The sequence below is a fragment of the Sphaeroforma arctica genome (genome assembly GCF_001186125.1).
Source record: "Sphaeroforma arctica JP610 unplaced genomic scaffold supercont1.2013, whole genome shotgun sequence".
NCBI classification, from domain to species: Eukaryota; class Ichthyosporea; order Ichthyophonida; genus Sphaeroforma; species Sphaeroforma arctica.
Genome location: NW_014038545.1, coordinates 7,051 through 9,381, shown reverse-complemented (window position 1 = coordinate 9,381; position 2,331 = coordinate 7,051). Strand labels below are relative to the sequence as shown.

General features: G+C 34.7%; 1 protein-coding gene across 1 annotated transcript in view; it reads left to right on the top strand.

Annotated features, from left to right (window-relative positions):
• Positions 1-2,014: 2,014 nt before the first annotated feature.
• Positions 2,015-2,331, top strand: part of SARC_12011 (hypothetical protein) — a gene marked incomplete at both ends in the record, with an annotated part of 7,179 nt that continues 6,862 nt past the window's right edge. Inside the window, one exon of the mRNA XM_014293890.1 lies at positions 2,015-2,161. Within this exon, the coding sequence (XP_014149365.1) occupies positions 2,015-2,161 (147 nt within the window). The remainder of the gene's footprint in view (positions 2,162-2,331) is intronic.

Genomic DNA, 2,331 nt, shown 5'->3' with positions numbered 1-2,331 from the left:
ATATATATATACACACACACACACACACACACACACACACATATATATATATATCTGCATGCGCTCTCATATATGCACGTGCGTGCGTGTGTGTGTATGTGCGTGTGCTCTCTTATATGTATAGATATATATGTGTGTGCTGTATCGTGGTGTTCGGACGAGAAAGTTCATTTATGTCTTACAACAAGTGAGCCTCCAACGTTTTTACGTATACATGAGTGTAGATCACAAGCACATAAAAAAACATCTTTTTAATTCGATGCTGTTCCTAATTCCATCAGTGAGGAGTGTCTATTTTTGGAGTAGGTGATATATCTAGTACTTGCATGCATCCGATTCATGAAGCATTCTAAAGCGTCTCCTCGTAGCACTTTACTTGTCTTGGGTTTATCTCATATTCCTTTACTTGTCTTGGGCTTATCTCATATAGCACCCACTGGCGTCAGTAAAGTTCCTCCGAAATAAACCGCTGTCGGACTTTCAGGACAACGGCGATAAAGTCGCCCCAATCCTGGCAGACATCTTAAAAGGTTAGTACATATATTAAAGTATGTGTATATATGAGCTAATTAATCTTAAAAGGTGCGTACATATATTAAAGTATGTGTATATATGATCTAATTATTGTATTGATCTTAAAAGGTGGGTACATACATTAAAGTATGTGTATGTATGAGCTAATTATTGTATTCATCTTAAAAGGTGGGTACACATGTTAAAGTATGTGTATACATGAGCTAATTATTGTATTCTTCTCAAAGGGCGGGTACAAAGAATGTGTATGTATGAGCTAAATAATCTTAAAAAGGTGGGTGCACATATTAAAGTATGTGTATGTATGAGCTAATTATTGTATTCATCTTAAAAGGTGGGTACACATATTAAAGTATGTGTATATATGAGCTAATTATTATATTCATCTTAGAAGGTGGGTACACATATTAAAGTATGTGCATATATGAGCTAATTAATCTTAAAAGGTGGGTACACATATTTTAAGTTTGTGTATATATGAGCTAATTAATCTTAAAAGATGGGTACATATATTAAAGTATGTGTATGTATGAGCTAATTAATCTTAAAAAGTGGGTACATATATTAAAGTATGTATATATATATATGAGCTAATTAATCTTAAAAGGTGTGTACATATATTAAAGTATGCGTATATATGAGCTAATTAATCTTAAAAAGGTGGGTACATGTATTAATGTATGTGTATGTATGAGCTAATATTGTATTCATCTTAAAAGGTGGGTACATATATCAAAGTATGTGTATATATGAGCTAACTATTGTATTCATCTTAAAAGGTGGGTACGTTTACCGAATTATGTGTATGTACGAGCTAATTAATATATCCATCCTATAAGGGGGGTACGTTTACGGAAATATGTTTATGTATGAGCCAAATATTATATTCGGTTTAAAAGGTGGGTACGTTTATTGAAGTATGTGTATTTATGAGCTAATAATTATATTCATCCCAAAAGTGGAGTACATTTTTATAGTATGTGCATGTATGATTCAGTTATTATATTCATCCTAAAAGGTAGGTTTGATTTATCCTGCCAATAGGGATAGACAACTGTGTGGCTGGGTATAATTTTCAAAGGATGTGCATGTGTTGTAGTAGTAACAGCGCACTATATGACTATATACCACATGTACATGCTCTACACACTTATGTACAATCCATGTGTACATGTGTTGTAGTAGTAACAGCGTACTATATGATTATATATCACATGTACATATGCACTACACATCTATGTATAATCCATGTGTACATGTGTTGTAGTACTAACAGCGTACTACATGACTATATATCACATGTACATGCACTACACACCTATGTGCAATTCATGTGCACATGTGTTGTAGTACTAGCAGCGTACTACATGACTATATATCACTTGTGCATGCATTACACAACTACATACCATCCACGTATACGTTGATACGTCCAGCATCTCACCCATACGGTGTATGCTAACCCTCCATCACCCTACTCATGCTGTCAAACACTACAGGTGAACAGGAGGGTCTGATCAAGCTGTCCTTCGACGTACAGGATTCCAAGGTGCAAGTTGAGGACCGAATGTTCTACCAAGACATCAAGCACCTGTTCTTGTCGCCAGACCCCGCGCCCATGGCACAGGTACGAGTGATATTGGGTCACACAGGTGGTTGGTGCTTTGTTGTTTTGGAAGCATATATGTATATGTATATATATAAGGTTATGTATATATGTATGTATATGGATATGTATAGGTATATGTATATGTATATGTATATGTATATGTATAGGTATGTGTATGTATATGTATA